At 38.1% G+C, this 20,322-nt stretch overlaps 2 protein-coding genes across 2 annotated transcripts; one reads left to right on the top strand and one right to left on the bottom strand.

Annotated features, from left to right (window-relative positions):
* Window positions 1-14,903: 14,903 nt before the first annotated feature.
* Window positions 14,904-15,377, top strand: LOC145104378 (uncharacterized). Its single transcript, XM_079041638.1, has one exon. The coding sequence runs from the start codon at window positions 14,904-14,906 to the stop codon at window positions 15,375-15,377; it is 474 nt and encodes a 157-aa protein (XP_078897764.1).
* A 910-nt stretch (window positions 15,378-16,287) lies between these two features.
* LOC145104377 (uncharacterized) lies at window positions 16,288-19,732 on the bottom strand. The gene is made up of 6 exons (XM_079041637.1): window positions 19,571-19,732; window positions 19,192-19,248; window positions 18,618-19,109; window positions 17,976-18,540; window positions 17,501-17,893; window positions 16,288-17,381 (listed from the first exon to the last, which is right to left on the bottom strand). The coding sequence occupies exons 1-6, from the start codon at window positions 19,730-19,732 to the stop codon at window positions 16,288-16,290; spliced, it is 2,763 nt and encodes a 920-aa protein (XP_078897763.1).
* Window positions 19,733-20,322: the final 590 nt, after the last annotated feature.

The raw sequence follows: 20,322 nt of genomic DNA, 5'->3' as shown, positions 1-20,322 counted from the left end.
TCTATATTGGGAAGGTTGGTGTGCCTCTTCAGCCTAATCTTTGACATCCGATTTGGAGGCTTTCTCTCTGGAGTTTGGGAGCATTTTGAAGGCCAAGAACCCTCAAGAACTTCACCATTTCATCTCTTAATTCTTGCTAAATGTTTGGTACAATCTTCACTAACTTTGTTTTCTTGAGTTTAGCCATGCTTGGCTAAACAAATCTTGGTTGACTATTGTTGAATCCTTTGAACTTTTGTTGAATATTGAAGAATCCATGAATTTGTGTTTGAATCTTTATGAAAATGTTTTGTGTTTTAACATCTTATCATTACTTGCATGTTTTTATTCATGAGTTTAAATGTGTTTGTGGTTATTAGTTGGCTAATTTCTTGATTAAGTAAAGGATCTTCAAATTAGCAAGCAACAAGTGATTCTTGTGTTAGTTTTACTTCACACAATCATAAAAACATTTTCTCCAACATGGTAGTGGAAGCTTTTGACTCCTCTTGGATTTGGTGACTTTTTGGTTCTTAATGCTAGTTGACTTTCACTAATTACATGCTTAATGGAATTAGTGACTTTAACTAAGGAAATTGTTATGAGCTTCTCTAACCATTTCAACAATTAAGAAAAGTCTAGGTAATCTCAAGCTCCTTGGATTACTATAGCCAAATTAAGGGTTTAAATCAAGTATTGCACCATTGGATTCTAATGATATGTTCATCAAAAGTCAAAGTGAGGAAACCTTAAGTCAACCATCTTTCCCTTATTGATTTTACATCAAACTCTTATTTTTGTTGAAATTGTCTATTTAAATCATAGTTAATTCTAGTTTGTTTCAAGTATTTCAAAACACCAAAACCCCCATTTTTAATTTATTGTCATTTTCCAAGTATTTTTACAAAGAGATTTTTCATAGAATTATTAAATTGAACCAATCTCCGTGGATTCGATCCCTTTACCACTATACACTATTTTAGTGTGTAATAATTAGGGTTATTAATTTTGTTGGCCTCGACAACCACCAAATTTTGGCGCCGTTGCCGGGGATTGATTTATATTTAATCAATTTGTTTCTCTATGCCTAGATCTCATTGTGCAGGTACTCTAGTTTAAAACTCAAAAAAAAAAGTATGGTTCAAAAATGAACACTCCTTGCACTGAAGACCAACTTTATGAGCTAGCTCAGTTAGTTATGATGATTGAAAGTGACCAAAGTGTGGAGCCTACGCCTCTTCTTTGTGATTTTTGTGCCCAAAATGGACATCATTCCGACATGTGTCCATATTTACAAGGAGAATGGGAAGAAGTGCAAGAGAAGGGAAGCTACTACTGGTCAAACCAATGGAGTTATGATCAACCTCAACATGATCAATGGTGGGACAACAACCAAGCTTGGGGATACAACCAATACCAAAGCCCATACCAAGCTTGGACAAGTGACCAATACCAACCAACTCCACAATTTCAACATCCATATCCTCCACCTCCTCAACAACTTGAAACACCAAGCATGTCCTTATAGGAGATTGTGAAAAGCATTGCCACATCTACCCAAATTTTCCAAGAAACAACCCAAGCTAGCCTCAAAAGCTTAGAGCAACAAATAACACAAATTGCTCAATCAGTAAGTATAATGGAATATCAAGACAAATTACCATCTGAAGAGAGCCCATGGCATAGCGCATGTGCCATTCCTTTGAAAGATGAGAAAATTTTTGATGGCCCAAGAGTGTTATGTGGAGAAGAGGAAGACGGAGTAGAAGTCGAAGAGGCTATCAAGGAGGAAGAAGAAATTGAGAAATATGTCAATGAAACTATAGAGGATGTGTTGGGGATTAACGAAAGAGAGTTTGAGCCACCCACTACCATTGAGAAACTAACTCCAGTGGTAGACCAACCACAAGAGCCGAAAATTATAAATTTTTCGGACCCTTTAAATGATATGTATCTCGAGAAGGAAGACGCCCAACCGGTCAACAACTCGACCACTATGTTGAATATGGAAGAGTTGGTCACCTTACTAAACAAGTACAATAAAGAATATGGTTGGATGCTTGTTATTATCAAAGGTCTAAGTTCGGTATGGTTTTCCCGTAAAAAGAAAGTCAAATACAAGAAAAGAGTCCCAATGGAGATGTGGAAATTAAAATATGTTGACACGGGGCAAGTTTTCAAGGTTAATGGACATCGGTTGAAGCCATTCTATGAAGGTTTTGATTCAAATGTCCAAGATGTCGTCCATTTGGACGCCCCACAGTGTTAAAGTGAAGTTGGGAGGCGTCTCGCCGAAGACGTTAAAGAAGGGCATTTTTGGGAAGCATTGTGCTTTCGTTTTTTATAAAGCGAATAAAATGATTTTGAAAATGTTCATTTTTGAAAAATTTCAAGCTTTATTCTCACCTTTCGTCCAAACTTTTGTTGTGTTTTTGAAACCCGGGACTTTGCGGGAATCATTTTGGCCAAAAATCAAGTTTTTAGAAAAATTTCAAGTTTTGAAGTGCAGGAAGTCACGCGGCCCGCGTAAGGTCTTGTGCGGCTTATGTGCGGCCCATTCCTTGCCCGCGTAGAAGAATCACCTCCAACCCTGTTCAGCACACGCGGCCAGCGTGCGGGTTCCACGCGGCCCGCGTAAGACTTTGTGCGGCCAGCATGCGGGTTCTACGCGGCCCGCGCAGATTTCCGATTTTTTGCCATTTTCAAGATTCAGGTACGCATACCAAAGCTTATCCGAAGGAGTTGCTGATTCGATCCGAACTACGCCCAGCGTACACCGAAGCGTGACCCGCCTCGCACTCGAGTGCTCCGATGACGCATGCAGTGACGAATCCGGAGTACGCCCCGCGTAGAGCATTACGCCCAGCGTAATGCGAGGCTTCAACCTCTATAAAAGGGGATGCGAGGGCAGCCGATCCTTTTGCTCAATTTCTCTTCTCTCTCTCTCGTTTTGTCTCGTTTTTCGTGCCGGAATTATCCCGAAGCCCCGGTATTATTCCCGAGCCCCGAAGCAAGTCCCGAAGCCCCGAAGATCCCGAGAAGTGCAATTCCCGAGCCGAAGCTCTGCACGCGAGAAGCCAATTTTTGTGAAGATCTTCCAGATCTACCAAAGAATACTACTTCTACAAGCAGTAGTGCTGTCCGATCATCTTCTGATCAAGTGAGTGTATAGTCACTTTCATAAACACGATAATAATACAAGTATTGTTTGAATGTATTAAGTATATTGTTGTTTATATGTGTGAGTGTGTAGTTACTTTCTTCTAACACATAAATATGAAGTATTTTCTATGAAATACGTGCTATGTGTTTATATATTGTTGTCTATTTGAGATGAGTGTGGAATGGATGTTTTACATAGTTTTTAAATGAGTTAAAATGTATATGTAATTTATATCTACAAATATGTTGGGTAGAACATGGGTAGATGAAATAGTTGGTGTGTGATGAAATTATGTGATGAGAGATAGGTGAGGATATAATGGTGATGATAATTAGGTGATGATAGATAGGTGATGAATTACGAGTCCAGGCGATGTTGTGGCTGCGTATTCATGCGATGATAGTCTAACCCTTATTATGAATTACGAGTCCAGGCGATGTTGTGGCTACATATTCATGCGATGATAGTCTAACCCTTATTATGAATTACGAGTCCAGGCGATGTTGTGGCTACGTATTCATGCGATGATACCCTAACCCTTACTAGACACATATTGAGGGAGTGATCCCCGAATTAGTATTGTCTATGCGATGTAGGTTGTGATCCTTAGGAAAAGTTCTTAGGAACAAACATATAAGGAAATAAGAAGTAAGGAGATGAGAGGTAAACATGATATAGGAGATGACCCTTAGGATAATATCTTTAGGGAAGGTTAAGCGAAGATAATGGGGATGGGTAATTTGGTTGATTGTTTGATGATTGAAAATAATAATTATATTATTGTGGGTTGAAAACCCTATATGCTCACCAGGCTCCCAAGCCTGACCCACTCAGTTTTCTTTGCATTACAGGTAATGGCACAAGAGTATAAGTTGGTAGACTTGACGAGAGATTTTTGGATTATAGATCAGTAGTTATAAATAACTATTGTAAGGTCTATTTTATATTGTTTATGCTTTTGGTCTGTATCGGAACATGACATCCCGAGGTTTTATTATTTAATAAAAATACATTCTCTTTGAGAAACGTTTTGATAGATGGTTATCATATTTTGTTTTTGGGACAAATTCCGCAACTGTTTTCTATAAACGATTACTCTGATTTTAAAAACAAAGCATAAACAAATCGGTCTTTTCTGGCCGAGATTTTTGGGGATGTCACAATCTAAGAGGCCTGTTAGGGATCATAATATGAAGTATCATCGCTAGCTATCAGAACACGTATACTACCAGTACTAGTTGTTGCAATGCGAATCATCTGCAGTAATAATGACACCGACCAACACAGAACGTACTAACAAGAGGCACAGGATGCTCTATCTCCCTAACAAACATTTCATTCGAATACAACTTAGCACATGTTGTACTAGGAAGGTTCGATAACGTCATTCGATTTGGATTGGTTTAGTCCCCACCTTCCCAATTGAATGTGCTACGGAAAGACCCCTCACCTAAACTCCTGAATATCGAAACCCTCGTCTCTCATAAGCACAAATCCGACACGGACCTCCGGGTCATCTCTCGTTACGGAACCTCGAAGTACTCAAGAGAGGAGTACCACGTCATCCGACTGTTTTACCAAACTTAATTACATACGACCTATACGCACGAGTTAATGATAGATGGACCAGGAATGAGTCCTACCATGAACTTCGAGATAAGGCTACCCAGAAGAGCGAGTGGATGTTCTACCATTCGATTTAGTCTAGTCGCATAAACCAAACCCATACGTTCCCTACCGACCTAAAACAGCGGACAAGATGGTGAAAATCCTCTGGAACGACAAACAGGAATCAAAAATCACATAGAGAGAGAAGCAAGAAACCGCCCTCCGAACATAAAAGCAGGCCCTACGCAAAGATCAGGAGTCATTACCAATACCTCAAGACGGCTAAAAGCGTACGATGTCGGCTAGACCACATGTGACCCCGAACTAGGAACAGTAGTGTTCACCCAAGAAGATTGGAAGCGCCATCCCTACGACGCAAAGATGCACAAGTTTTCATCGGTCATAGGAGCATTCAATACATTCTCGACCGAAAAGAACTTTGCCTGATTCAAGGACGATGGGTAGAACTACTAGGCGACTAGGAGTACTAGATTCGCCGTTATCTGAGCAAGGCCAATAAGGTGGCAAATACCTTGTACAGAAAGGAATACTCGTGCTGCCAAGTAAGGTCATTAGCAATGACAATCCATCCATTCCCATCTACGCAAGTCAGGAGAACTCGAACTAGAGACCTTGAAACCAGAGTATGCGATGGGTGAAAACTTAAGAGGAATGAATAAGAACCTAGAAGTCAAGAGCGACGGGGCTCGGTACCTCCGGAATCGAAGTCTGGACACCAAAGTTCGGTGGATTCAGGAACGTTGTTACAAACGAAGCACACAAAACTCGCCACTCAGTCCATCCAGGTCTAGAAAAGATGTATCTGGACCTTAAGAAACATTATTGGTGGCCGAACATGAAAGCCGACATCGCTACATATGTGGATAGTATCTGACTTGTGCCAAGGTCAAGGTAGAACAACAGAAGCCTTCGAGTTACCTACAACCGACGGGCAGAGAAAAGGAAACTGTTCAAACCTTGGAAGACATGCTAATAGCTTGGGTGATTGACTTCGGTAAAGCGTGGGATGCCTACTTACCGCTCATTGAATTTTTCACACAACAACAACTACCACCCTAACAACAATGTCGCTCCATTCGAAGCTCTCTATAGTCGCAAGTGCAGATCACCACTGCGATGAGCTGAAGTGGGAGATACACAGCTAGCGAAGGAGAAAGTCCCTAACAACACCCTCAATGGCCCTGAAATCATAAGAGAGACAACGGAAAAGAGCGTGCAAATTCGAGAAGGGCTGAAAGCATCTCGAGAACACAGCAAAACCCGAATAAGTCTTATCATCTATATAAAAACGCAGGGTCTTTACTAGTGAATCTATGGTGGCTAGTGTAAACATTATGGTCATGTATCATTAAGATTCTATGGACTTAGAATGTATGATTCCGCCTCATTTCCTGTTCCTTGTTTGGTTGTGGGCTTAAGGCGAAGTCACTCATTCGAATGCCCTTGCAATCTTAATGATATAAAACTAGTTTACACCAAGTGATTATAAAAGATCTTGTACGACTTGTATTGCAAATTTCATCACAAATTGTTAAAGCATTCGTAATACTAGTACTCACTAACTACATTATAAAATATTCATAGTGGTAAAAACAAGGATAAAACGGGGATCATAAAGGCACACATTGAATACACTATCATTCCAAAACAATAAACTCCTTTTAAATCGACTCAGCTCAAGTTACAATAAGAAATTCCAAGGTCGTCATTTAACACCAGGAGGATTGGTCCCCACCATATTCGTTTCTTGTACTACGAAGAGTTCCCACATCTTTCCCCAACTCTCGAGGTCCCGGTCAAAGTGCTAATTTCGGGACGAAATTCTTTCTAACGGGGGGATGATGTGACAACCGTCAATTTTTTGTCAAGTCAAAGTCAACCAAAGTCAACAAGTCAAACCGGTCAACTCATCTAACCCTTGTATATTAGGGTTTCCATTATGATTCTTATTGTACTACTCGCAATCTTAATACAAAGTATCACTTAGAGTTTTCACGTGTTCGGAAATTCTAAACCCTAATCAGCGCAAGTGATGAAACTATTCGATAAAACATTATTCCTTAACCCTCGGGGGCATATAACAATCATAACGAGACTTAACGGGATGTACAAACCTTGCGTTACGAAGCCAAACACTCAAAAAGGTCGCAAACGAAATCTCTCCAAGTATGCGAAATCTCTCCCAAATCTCTCTCTGTATGAGAAATCTCTCCGAGAATGTGAAATCTCTCCCAAATCTCTCTCTGTATGGGAAATCTCTCCAAGAATGTGAAATCTCTCCCACATCTCTCTCTGTATGAGAAATCTCTCCAAGAATGTGAAATATCTCCCAAATCTCTCTCTGTATGAGAAATCTCTCCAAGAATGTGAAATCTCTCCCAAATCTCTCTATGTATGAGAAATATCTCCAAGAATGTGAAATCTCTCCCAAATCTCTCTCGAAATCTCTCTCAACTTTTTATAATCACTCGGGGCATCCCGACCCTTAATTTAGTCGAAAACCGCTCGAAAACGGAAGTTTACGCGAAAAACAGCTTTAAGGAGCCGAACCCTCTTAAGGAGTCGAACCTCCCTTAAGGAACCGAAACCCCTTAGGAACCGAACCTCCCTTAAGGAACCAAAACCCTAAGAAGCGAAACCCTTCTGGTGAGTTCGCCTGCGATACTCGGACCGAACCTCTTACTCTCGGTTCCAATGCACCAACCGAACCCTACCTTCGGTTCTAACCCTCTCAAGACCCAACCTTCGGCCAGACTTCGGAAATTAGCATTTTCTTCCCGGTTTTTGACCCAATTTTCGTTTTAGGCCCGTTTTTCGTGATTTTAACGCGGGATTTTCACCAAAACTCGTTTTAGGCCCGTTTTTCGTGATTTTAACGCGGGATTTCCCCCATACCTTCATAGTACAACCCTCGGTCACTATTTCCCCTACCTAGTCAACTATTTGTCCTTTGACACCCCTCCTCCAGCTATAAAGGTTCACCAAAAGCTGAAAATCTCATCTCTCCTCCCATTTCACTCACTTTTCACCAAAGAGCAAAACACATTCTCTCTCACTTCCTCTCACCAAGAATTCGATATTCAAGGCTGATCTTGAGCTCTTCACACACCTTGGTAAGTAAATCTCTTCCCACACTTGATTTCCTTACACTTCTTCACTCAAATCACGGGTTCCTTACACAAATATCGTCATATTTGTTGTTAGATCTTCGAATCATCAAGCATCTTCTAAGTGTTCTTGAGTTGAACACTCCTTTTCTTCATCATCCATCTACTAAAATCACTCAAGGTGAGTTCATACCCCTATCTTTTCATGTTTTTCTTAAGTTTTAAGGGGGGGGGGGGAGGAGGGGGATACAAGTCAAAACACCAAAAAATTAACTAAACTCAAACAACAGCTTTCATCAGAAAAGTTGAGTCTTATTCACGGACTGTTTTGGCTATCTTAAACTTAATATCTTTCAAAACTGTTTATTATGCAAATAGTTCAGGCTCATACCTTTAAAATGACTACTTGCACATCTCCATACAATGTTTCTACAATTTATGGTGATTTTTACAAAACTTCTTATCATTTCAGAAACGAATTCGGACCAGTCTGTGAATATGGACATTTTAACACAAGTTAAAACTTCTAAAAATCATAATAAAAATTATGAATAAACTAGACACATTTTGTGAACTCCCAGAATTTACGGATTCAGTTTTTGACTTCGTATGATTTTTCTAAACAGTGCAGAAAGGTTAAAAACTAGTTAACAGCTTACAACTTTCATAACACTTTGTAGTATGTTGAGCAAAGTGTATAACCATAAGTTCTAAATATTGAATGTATTTTCTTGTTAGTTTATCATCATAAAATGAAATTTAGTCATTAATGATAAGGATTCTTCATTCATTTCGAACACATATAATAAACTATAATAAGCATAGTTTATGGATTTTTACTACATGAGAAAGGTTTTACTCTCAAAACAAATGGGTTTTTCATATACTACATAATAGTATAGTTTATGTTTCATACACAACACCAAAAATTATGTTAAACTATAATAGGTATAGTTTATGTTTCATTAACCAGTCAAACTCATTACCAAGGGGTTTTCAGTTCAGTTCACGTAAATCTGTTAATGAATAACTTTGTGAGACATTCGCTTCACGTTACTTCCAAGGTAACGAAATCAAAAGTCCTGTAATTGTAACCAGAGTCTCTTTAAGGTAGAGCGTGATAGTTGTGTATAGATCTATATTGGGATTGACACCCCACACCTCGCTGTTAGGTGCAGTAGGACCTCGAGGTCTACGGGTGACAAATGTCATATTAGTTCCGACGCCTGAAGAACGTCGTTTCAGGCCAACTAGGTCATAGCATGGTTATAATAACTCACTTAGGGTATTCGCAAAACATAAGATTTACGTTGTGTTCTATCACCAAATCGTATTTATGACAATCTAAACTTGTGCATATTTTCATAAGTGCAGAAAACTATGGATCTTCTAGAGTACATTATTTCCTAACATAGAAACTTCCATTTCACATCTCATAAAGAAAATATTGGATTTTCTGGAATCATACTCATTCTCTTTTACAAAGGAAAAACGATTTCTTCCTCGAATAAAAATCTTATGAACTCACCAACTTAATTGTTGACACTTTTCCAAAACTACTTGTATTCTCAGGAAATCAATGAAACAGGAAATCAACAACATTTTGAGGATGGGACGTTAAATCGTCAAACAATTCATTTTGTCATCATCATGTAATTGATTTTGAACATGTAAACATATACTATGATGAAATTCTTTTCCGATTATATTTATGATTGGTTGTATTGCTTTGATCACTATTATACTCGTTGTTATGATACTATACATGAAGTCCGCCACCCCCGGACGTTTTCGCCATCCTTGGTTTGGGGGTGTGACAATATGGTATCAAAGTGTCTGATCAAGAAAACAAAGAAACAAAAACCTTATTGACCCCATGACCAACACCGACGCCTCTGGAGACAAGAACAAGAATGGAGGAGAATCCATCGATCACAACTCTCCTCTCTATCTACACGCTTCCGACTATCCAAAACAGATGCACGTGAATGAAGTGCTCACCGACAAGAACTACAGCGACTGGGAACAAGAAATGATGAATTTTTTGTTTGCCAAGAACAAAACTGCCTTCATCGATGGCACAATCAAACGACCTGAAGTAGGGTCAGACAAGTATCTACCCTGGATGCGTTGCGATGCAATGATTAAGGGTTGGTTGACAACGACTATGAAGAAAGAAATTCGAAATAGTGTGAAATATGCCAAGACAGCAACAGAAATTTGGCAAGATTTGAAGGAACACTTTGGAAAGGAGAGTGCCCACAAGGCGTACGAACTAAAGCAGTCGTTGAACTCCACCCGACAAGACGACACCACCGTTTCAGCGTATTATACCAGACTTCGCGTTTTATGGGACGAGATGGAATCAGTCCTTCCTACGCCCCGATGTTCATGTGACGGTTGTTCGTGTGGGCTTGCAAAGAAATTAACCGAACTAAAGGAGAAGGAAAGAACTTATGAATTCCTAATGGGGTTGGATGACCAATTCAGCGTCATTAAAACACAGATATTGGCCATGAAACCAACGCCAAAATTAAGCACTGTGTACCATCTTGTGGCAGAGGATGAACAACAACGTTTGATTACTACTTCTAAGAAACCCACTCGCGAAGTCACTGCCTTCCAGGCTAGTTTTCAAGGAAAGCAAGATCAAAACCGTAATCAACAAGAAAAGAGGTGGATGAAGACCGATAAAATACCCCAACTGGGCCCTGCAGTCACTGTGGAAAGGAAGGACATGATCGAGATGGGTGTTTCAAGAGGATCGGCTACCCTGAATGGTGGCCAGGAAAGGGAAAAGGGAGAAAAATCAAAACCAAGAGCTGCCATGGTGGAAACAAAACCACATCCTATACCGGGAATGACGGAGGAACAATACACCAGTTTTCTGAAGTTGTTTGGAACAGATCAAGAAGAACCTGTTGTGGCTAACATGGCAGGTAGGATGAATGTAAACAAAGACTGGGTTGTGGACTCGGGTGCCACCGAGCACATAACCCACCAACGAGACCTCCTTGAGAATCTTTCAATAAATACCACTGAATGACCCGTTACCATTCCAAACGGGGAATCAATCCCTGTAAAAGGGAAAGGTGAAGTTACTTTCAAAGGAGGAATAAACGTTAAAGGAGTTCTTTTTGTACCAAACTTTACATGCAACCTTCTGTCAGTTAGGAGACTCACTAACGATCTTAAATGTGTTGTAACATTCTTTCCTGATTTCTTCGTTTTACAGGATCTAGAAGCGGGGAACTTGATTGGAGCGGGTGATTGCAATGGTGGTCTCTATTGGATGGGGGGAATAAAAGAAGGAACAAAAGCAATGGCGGTTACCGTCGATGCATGGCATAAGCGTCTTGGGCACACATCAAACATGAAATTGTCTCATTTTAGTTTTCTTAAGGATGTCTCTTCAAATTCTGAAATCAAAATGTGTGATTCGTGTAATAAAGCAAAACTCACTCGTTTCCCCTTTCCAACCAGTAGTATTAAAACCGATGATTGTTTTGATTTGATCCATTGTGATGTTTGGGGAAAGTACAGGAGGCCGTTACTAACAGGAGCCAATTATTTTCTTACGATATTCGACGACTATAGTAGGGCAACATGGGTATACTTGCTTAAACATAAACACGAGGCATGTTCTTGTCTAAATGATTTTTATGACATGGTGAAAACTCACTTTGACAAGGACATCAAAAGGATAAGATGCGACAATGGTGGAGAATTCGTATCAAACAACACGAACGATTTTTACAGGAAACGAGGAATCATATTGGAGACTACTTGCCCACACACCCCTCAACAAAATGGGATAGTCGAGCGAAAGCATAGGCACCTCTTGGAAACCGCACGGGCCTTACATTTTGAAGCAAACCTTCCCACTATCTTTTGGGGGGAGTGTGTTCTTACGGCTACATACATCATTAACTGGTTACCTTCCAAAATCATAGGAGATAAAACTCCATATGAAGTCCTATTCGGACACCAACCAAAATACGATCACATGAGAGTCTTTGGATGTTTAGCCTACTACAAGAATAATGAAACGAATGGAGACAAGTTTGAACCAAGAGGAAAACCGGGAGTATTTTTAGGCTATCCTCCGGGCAAAAAGGGGTACAAAATTTACGATTTGGAACAAAGAAAAATAGTGATGACGAGGGATGTGAAATTTATAGAAGATATATTTTCTTTTTCAAAAACCGAATCAAAGAATATTGAGGAAGAGATCTTTGAAGACTTGAATCCTATCTCGCAATACGATGAACCACATGAAGGTCTTACCGAAAATGTGGTGACAGGGGGAGATTCTGCAAATAATAATGAAGAAACACACAACATGGAAGGTATTTCTGAGGAACAACCAGAAATTTATGTTGAAGAAGAGCAAGGCATGCAAAGTAACAGTACGCATGATGAAGACATACACATGGAAAATCATGTAGAACCACCTGTTATCCAGCAAGAAATAGAAGAAGAGAGACAAAGGAGACAAAGGAAACAACCAAGTCATCTAAGGGATTATCAAGTAAGGCTTCCCCCGTCCATTGACCACACACAACCCGTCTGCAGCCAAGCATCCTCAAGGTACATCCATTATCTCACTATGTTTCTTTTGAGCAGTTTTCTAACACTCACAAAGCCTTTTTGTCTGCCATCAATAATCATGATGAGCCAAAACACTTTCATCAGGCAGCTCAAAACGAAAATTGGAGAGAAGCCATGCGAAAGGATGTGCATGCCCTTGAGCAGAATGGAACATGGACACTTGAAGAATTACCAAAGGGAAAGAAAGCCATTGATTCAAAATGGGTATACAAGACCAAGTTCAAACCGAATGGTGAGATAGAAAGATATAAAGCGAGGCTTGTGGCGAAAGGCTTTACACAAATGGAAGGAGTGGACTATCACGACACATTCGCACCCGTCGCAAAGTTGGTGACCTTATGAACACTTCTTGTTATTGTCGTGAAACGAAAATGGGAAATTCAACAACTTGACGTCAACAATGCCTTCCTACACAGAGATCTTGAGGAAGAGGTCTACATGAAAATTTTCAAGGGTTCTCGAACAAAGATGAAACAAGAGTTTGCAAACTCAAAAAGTCGATCTATGGCTTGAAACAGGCGTCTAGAAACTGGTACCATAAGTTCACTAATTTCCTCATTGGGCTCGGTTACAAACAATGTAAAGCCGATCACTCTTTGTTTACCTACAAACTTGGCAATACATATGTGGCAACCCTTATATATGTAGACGATGTTATTCTCGTTGGAAATGATGTGAATCAGATTGAGCGGACGAAGCTCAGTCTCGACAAACAGTTCAGTATAAAGGACCTTGGCCCCTTGAAATACTTCTTGGGAATCGAAGTAGCAAGAACATCAGAAGGACTTGTTCTTAGCCAACACAAACATACATTGGATATTCTTCAAGACAGTGGATTGAAGGGTTGCAGGCCTAGTTCGTTTCCCATGGAACCAAACCTCAAACTAGACAAGGCAGAAGAAGAAGAAAAGGTTGAAGCAAACCAATATCGAAGACTTGTGGGTCGGTTGCTATATCTACAAGTCACCCGTCCAGATATAGCATACTCTGTGAGCATCCTGAGTCAATTCGTTGGAGACCCACGACGTGTTCACATGGAGGCTGCAAACAGGGTGCTACGATACCTTAAGACTACCATTGGTCAGGGCATTCTTCTACCAAACACAAACGACACCTATCTTGTGGTTTATTGTGATGCCGATTGGCTAGGATGCCCCTTTAGTAGACAATCAAGATCAGGATACATGCTTTTATTAGGGGAGCCCCTATTTCCTGGAAATCAAAGAAACAATCCATTGTATCCCGCTCTTCAGCAGAGGCGGAGTATCGATCAATGGCTACTGCCGTTAGCGAAATCACATGGTCTGTTGGCTGTTAAAAGAACTCAATGTTATGGTGGATGGTCCCACACCATTACTCTGTGACAACTAAGCAGCGAAACACATTGTGAACAACCCCGTTTTTCATGAAAGGACGAAACATGTTGAAATGGATTGCTTCTTTGTACGAGAACGAGTTTAACGAAAAGAAATAATGCATGTGCATATCCATTCCAAGCAGCAGATAGTCGACTTGTTTACCAAACCCCTTGGTTCTCATCTCTTACAATCATTACTTGTCAAGTTGGTCATTCGGAATCTACATGCGCCAACTTGAGGGGGAGTATTGGAAACCTTGACATTTCCTTTTCTTTTACCTCCTTGATTTCCTCTCTGTCACATATTGTATTTCCTTGTATATTCCCTTAATTGTTGCTGCCTTCCTTTTGTCATCGTCTCTCTGTTGTATATGTATCTGTTTTACTTTATGAAATACAGGGTTTTGATATCAATTTGTATAGAAGAAGAAGAAGAAGAAGAAGAAATCCAACCTAGGACGCGGAAGATGTTTCTCAGAGATCGTTGGGATGCAAACACCCGTCTAATGGCACACTACTTCGATGAAAATTTTGTTTACGGGGAACACCAGTTTCGACGTCGATTCTGAATGGTTAGTGACGTTACTAACATTTCTGAATATATTAGACAACGTCGAGACGCAAGAAGTGCGGATGGGTTTTCAGAAATACAAAAATATGCAGTTGCAGTTGTCAATTAACTTACGGTTCTATTTCTGATTCATGGGACAAATATTTTCAAATGTCCGAGCGAGTAGCTTAGGATAGTTTGAATGAGTTTTGCAGATACGTTGTCACTATTTACGGTCCAAGGTATTTGCGTGAACTCACTTTTACCGATGTTCAATCATTATATGCTCATCATGCTAGTGTTCATGGCTTTCCTGGTATGCTTGGAAGTTTGGATTGTCTTCATTGGGCTTGGGGTAGTTGTCCTAATGCATGGCAAGGGCAATTTACACGGGGTGATAAGGGTCACCCGACAATCATACTTGAAGCTGTTGCATCACAGGATTTTTGGATTTGACATGTTTTTTTTTGTGCTCCCGGATTAAACAACAATATTAATGTTTTAGACATGTCGCCCATATTCAATGGGGTTTGTGATGGGTCTGCACCTAACTGTTCATTTCAAGTGAATGGAACAACGTACGATTATGGGTATTATCTTGTTGATTGTATTTACCCTGAATTTGTTGTGTTTGTGAAAACGCTAACATGTCCAGGTGATCCGAAACGCATAAATTATAAAATGTACCAAGAAAAGGCTAGGAAGGATGTGGAACGAGCATTTGGAGTTCTCAAGAAGCGTTGGCGCATACTACAACATTCGGCTCGTCCTCGAAGTGTAGAAAAGCTCTCTTGTATTATGTATGCGTGTATCATTTTACATAATATGATTTTGGAAGACGAGCACAAAATAATTTGTCAATTTCAACCAAATGACAATGCATCCTCAAGTGCGCCAATACCGCCTAGTTCTATTCCATGGTGTGCAAGAAGAAGGACGATACGTGACAATCAAAAACAACGCGAGCTTGCAATGATTTAGCGAAACACATATATCGGGTTAATGAAATTGATTTAAATGAGCCAATTGACAATGATATCGGTGAATATTCGGAATGAAATATTTTATTAAGTTAGTAAATTTAATTTTCGTTTTATGATTGTTAAATGAAATGTAATGTTTTCAATTTATAAATGTTTATCTTATTTTAATTAGTATTTATTTTTATGTTTATGTAATTATTTAGATTTTTGAATTAAAAAAAATTGGTAGGTAAAAACCACCACACCCTACTACCCTACTCGTAGGTAAAAAATGTAAAAACTTCAAAAGATTAGGTGACGCTTATGTGGCACCTTTTTACCATTGGTAAAAATTATACCCCCTTAGCCTAATTATTTTAAACAATAGAGATGGATCTTATCAAATTCTTAAAAATTAGACTAAAATAAGAATCTGATCAAACCATGTGAACGAAAAATGTTATTTACTCTAAAATTCTCCTATTTGTTATTGGGAATGGCTAAATAAACGCCCCCATTTACTAGAAACACAACCCATGCTAAAAAAACACCCTAATAAAAAAAAGTCAACAATGTCATTTTACATCGAAGTTTGTATACCCTACTTTTTGTTTTTTTTAATTCACGTGCATTCTTTTTATTTTTATTTTCTTTACTTTTTATTTATATTTTCTTTTTTATTTTATGCTTGAATATTAATATTTTTTTTGGAGTATTTAAAACATATATATATATATATATATATATATATAAATGATTAATTATTTATTTTTAATTAATATAGATTAATAACGTATATATATTTGTATATTATTTAATAATTAAATATAAATGAATATATAAAAACAAAAATATGATGCAAAAAACAATAGCATTAGCAATCCTTCATGAATACATAAATGCATAATTCGAGAGAAAATTAATACCCTCTAACAATCCTCTATAGTTATAAAAGGTGTTTCAGGATTGTAAGGTTTCAGTTGTCTATAAAGTTCTAGACGTGACATGAACATAGTTTCCCATCCAGCTGCACATGGGGCTTTGTGGCGGATCCAGAAAGCTGAAATGGTAGGCAGCGGGCAATATTCTTCTAATTGTACCATCACATAATGATTACCATATACAAGTGAAATCGTAATAACGCGATGGTACAAAAATTCTTCCGGACCTTTCCAAAGAGGAAAGAACGTGAGAGAGCCTTGGTTGGTTAAAAAAGTAAGGACTACACCAAATCTGTTGGCAATGAGGATACCTGTTTCAGGCATAAGTAACCAGTATCTTTTAGGTGCCGGCGATTCTAAGAAATTCAACGAAGTATATAGTTCACCGATTCCATCAGTGAAAACTCTAGCATATGCATCGTATGAACTCAATAACTCGTCTAGTAGTTGACGTCGAACATAAAGCCAATCATTCTCGCCATACCCAAGACAAACAGATATTGCTCGAAATCCACAGTTTCCATCCCCCTCTACATCTTGTATATGTGTGATGTAAGGATGAAACATCACTTGAATTTCATCTATTAGTCGATGATTGTAGCATGATTGAGGCTCTTCCTTCAAGTCTGGAATTTCATTCAAGTCTGGCTCTTCTTTCAAGTCTGGAATTTCATTCAAGTCTGGAATTTCATTCAAGTCTGGAATTGTGGTTATGTATGAACTATGTCTTGCCGGTTCCCTATTGTTCAACTCAACAAATTTTGGCATGGTTGAAAAGCTGCGTCTTCTAGGAGCTTGATTGATAGAATCAGTTTGTTTTTGTTTTTGTTTCTTCAAACTTGGTCGTCCATGTGTATTTTTTTGAATTGCGGGTTCTCTAATGTGTGTTTTACTAGGCTGGAATATATCTAGTAGCTTTCTCATCATGCTTTTTTTCACATCTTCCGGTTGCTTATTGTAGGTTTCTTTAAACATTTCAAATTTACCATCACCACATATATCTTCATTTTCCATAGGAATTGACGGTGAAATTTTAAGCTTTCTCCATAATACATCTATCGATTCCAATGGAATACACTCACCTGCATTGAAATATCATTAATATATAAACAACCAATATATAACTTAAATTTAAAAAATAATTGTCAAATGTACCCACCGGAGTTCAAGTACGCTGATAGCATGCAAGCACATGGTAAACCACAACTATTTTGTAGTTTACAACCACAGTTTGAAGAGTCAACTTGATGTACCCGTTGAAGTTCCTCTACAAGCATATCTAGAGCTTTAATTGAAACATTACCCCGCAATAAGTCGAAACACGAAAATTTGTGTTCGTGTTTGGAGACAATCATGCTCTTTTCAAAACTCTCATTTATTGCAGTAAGTTGAGACTTCACAAACCGATCAATAGCACCAACAAATTTAGCTAAAGAATAATTTTTTTCTTGTAAGTACTTCTTTAACGCTGAATGTTGGCCCTCAACTCTGCTACTGGTTCGTTGTCCAAAGTTCAGATGTTGATCAATCCAAACAGAGACAAACATTTCCTTATACTTGTTTAACCAAACATCGTCCAAATATTGTAAGACATCTGGATTTATATAAATGTTATTTATACATAAAAAGCCTTCTAAATTTATAAACAAGTAATTAAAAAATAAGTAGCATTGTACATTGATGTTCTCTTAACATTGACTGCAGTTTTCTGTAGTTTTCAGTGTATGATGTCCATGTTGGAGACTCAACAAGTATACTCCACATAGCACGAAAGGATTTCCACTCAACTTTCAATGGGATTAGCGTCTTACAATGCTTTCTAATATTTTCGGTAATGTGCCATCTACAAAGTAAGCGAGTTGCATAAGGGAAAACTTGTTGGCATGCATTCACCAATGCCAATTCTCTGTCCGTCACTATAACGCGTGGTTGCATGCACTTTTCTAGTGTCAACCTTAGACACGTTAACACCCACTTATAACTTTCCTCCTTTTCGTTAATGATAAAGGCAAAAGCAATGCTAAATGTCTTGTTGGTTGAAGTTACTCCAACAATCTCAACAAAAGGCATAGCATATTTGTTTGTTTTGTATGTTGCATCAATAATCAAAACGTGTGGAAATGCTTGCCATATATCTAACGACAGAGGATGAATGAAAAACAGGTTTTCCAATTCATTTGAAATATTATTTACGGAAAACTCGATAACAAATTTTTTATCATTCAAAATTCCCATAAGAACCTACATTGAAATATCGTTAATTAATAAAAATTCAATATATAAATTATATGTAAAATATACTTGTTGAAATATTATACCTGCATCGGAGTTTTTCCATCGTTCTGGGACGAGCGAAGCTTGTATTGTGCATTGTATATGGTTTTGAGTATAGAAACATTATTCTCATCATGCTCTTTTAGTATCGAGAGTATGTTGCGTGGTTCAACATTCTGACTTGTCAAGTCAGCCACCAACTTTTTTTCGTTTTCTTTCAACCGTCTAGCATAAGCATATCCTTCCATATGTTGTGCTGGTGGATGGTTATGTTGATCACATTTCACTCTCAACGTCCAACCATCAAATTGTTTTATATACGAACCAACCAATTTAAATGGACAATTGATTTTTTTTGTGCCGGAATTTTTACTTGTTGCTTTAATTTTGTATTCACCACCACGATCACAAATAAGTGTGACATAAGACACCACACCATTTTCATTTGTCTTTGATCTTCTTCTCACGATGACATAACCAAGAGAAAATGCTTTGTTTTGTACCCATCCCATCAACTCATTTAGAGAATAGAACACCTAAAAATTCAAATAATCTATGTTAATAACTAGTGAACATTACAATGATTAAAAAAATCTAATATCATGATAAGTATCATACCCGTTCGGTGAAAAACAGTGAGTTTTCCTCGTAAAAATTCGCCATCTTTTCGTAAAACTATGAACATAACAAAAAAAAAATTGTTAAAAAAAATAAAATAATATATATATATATATATATATATATATATATATATATATATATATATATATATATATATATATATATATATATATATATATATATATATATATATATATATATATAGCAACCAAAAGGCAATAATTAAACATAAATATGTATTTGAGTTTTTCCAGCAACCGACGCATAGCTTGAAATGTTCACTTACAAAACTAATTTATTTTAAAAGGTTAGCCCACCAGTTAATGTCCAGTCCATTTACCCAATTAAAACCCTAAAAACGTTAAAACATTTTCACTTTCATTTGCAGTTTGCTGTGAAAGAGCAACAACGTCGCCCCCATCTGAATGAGCAACAACGTCGCCTCATCTGCCGGAGCATAGCAACCGCCGAAGATCGATGCCACCGGAGCACACCAGAGCGTCGCCAACACAAAATACACCATCCATCGATCTGTCATTAAACGGTTTCTCTTTTCCGGCAGCGAAGATCTAGGCGATGCTTACGTCGGCGATGATTACCATAACTCTCTCTCTCTCTCTCTCTCGATCGACGTTTTATACTTTTCCGGCGGCAGTGCCGCTAGCCGTCGGCGATGATGACGGTGGTTGGACTGAAATAACCAAAATTATATTTTAAATTTTGAAATAATAGACAAAGTTAGAAATTTTACCTAAACTGGATTACATGGTTAGATTAATGTTGATCTATCTTTTTATAATAAAATATAAGTTGTTATTAGTTATATCCATATTAATGTGGTTTTATTATATATACAATTTACAAGATGTCAGACACAAGTCACTAAGTTTGAATTTTTTTAGGTCTTCAATATACCTAATAAATAGGGTGTTTTTTTAGAAAAAATAGTTTGACTTTTAAAATGAGGTGTATATGGGTTGTTTATTTAGCAGCTACGAAGTTGTAGTATATTATTAAGACACAAAGTGCGAGTATTCATCAATGATCAAAATTTATTGCCTAAAAAGGAGTGAAGGAAATGACATACTCTAAGTTGTTTTCACATGCACAATACTTTTTTATTATACC

This window comes from Lactuca virosa, chromosome 4 (assembly GCF_052849685.1).
Source record: "Lactuca virosa cultivar CGN04683 chromosome 4, Lactuca_virosa_CGN04683_v6, whole genome shotgun sequence".
Lineage (NCBI taxonomy): Eukaryota > Viridiplantae > Streptophyta > Magnoliopsida > Asterales > Asteraceae > Lactuca > Lactuca virosa.
This window is presented reverse-complemented; position numbering and strand designations above follow the sequence as displayed.